This window comes from Neopelma chrysocephalum, unplaced genomic scaffold (genome assembly GCF_003984885.1).
Source record: "Neopelma chrysocephalum unplaced genomic scaffold, ASM398488v2 Primary Assembly neopelma1_96635, whole genome shotgun sequence".
Classification (NCBI taxonomy): Eukaryota; Metazoa; Chordata; class Aves; order Passeriformes; family Pipridae; genus Neopelma; species Neopelma chrysocephalum.
Window position 1 is genome coordinate 1,570 of NW_020925280.1, and position 783 is coordinate 2,352.

Here is a 783-nt window from a genome sequence, read left to right on the forward strand (position 1 = left end):
TTTTGGGAAAAAGGAGGTTTTGGGAAAAAGGAGGTTTTGGGAAAAAGAGTTTTGAAGGAGGAGGTTTTGGGAAAAGGAGGGTTTTGAAGGAGGAGGTTTTGGGAAAAAAGGAGATTTTTGAAGGAGGAGGTTTTGGGAAAAAGGAGGTTTTTGAAGGAGGAGGTTTTGGGCGAAAAAAGGAGGTTTTTGAAGGAGGAGGATTTTCCAGGGAGAAGGTTTTTGGGTGCTTTGGGAAGAGGGATGAGCGGGGGCTGTTTGTGGGATATTAAGGAAGGCACCTCGTAGTCCAGCTCTCCTCTGGGTGCTGCCACTGTGGGGTGGGTTGTTTTTATCCATTTATTGGGTCTTTAGGATGGAAAATTTGGGCTTGGGAATGCTCTGGGTGGTGACGGTGCTGTTTGATCCCAGGGGTTTCCCGTGAGGAACGTGAGGCCCGTCCAGAACACCATGAACCAGGTGGGGATTGTCCTCAACGTCCAGCAAGGGCAGACAGTGAGACCCATCACCCTCGTGCCAGGTAAGGGCTCCTTTTTGGGGCTAAAACCACCAAAAATGACATTTCAAACTCCTGTTTCCCGGGGGGAGGTTCAGCTCTGTGATGGGAGTCCCCAGGACTGGGATGGGATGGGTTGGTCTGGGACTGGGATGGGATGGGTTGATCCAGGCCTGGGGCTGGATGGGTTGATCCAGGCCTGGGATGGGATGGGTTGATCCAGGCCTGGGATGGGATGGGTTGATCCAGGCCTGGGATGGGATGGGTTGATCCAGGCCTGGGATGGGATG

General features: G+C 52.6%; 1 protein-coding gene across 1 annotated transcript in view; it reads left to right on the top strand.

The window, feature by feature from the left end:
* The window catches only part of POGZ (pogo transposable element derived with ZNF domain), a 16,943-nt gene that overhangs the window by 1,414 nt on the left and 14,746 nt on the right, over positions 1-783 (top strand). The window contains exon 3 of the mRNA XM_027708936.1: positions 409-517. Coding sequence (XP_027564737.1) covers positions 409-517 — 109 coding nt within the window. The remainder of the gene's footprint in view (positions 1-408; positions 518-783) is intronic.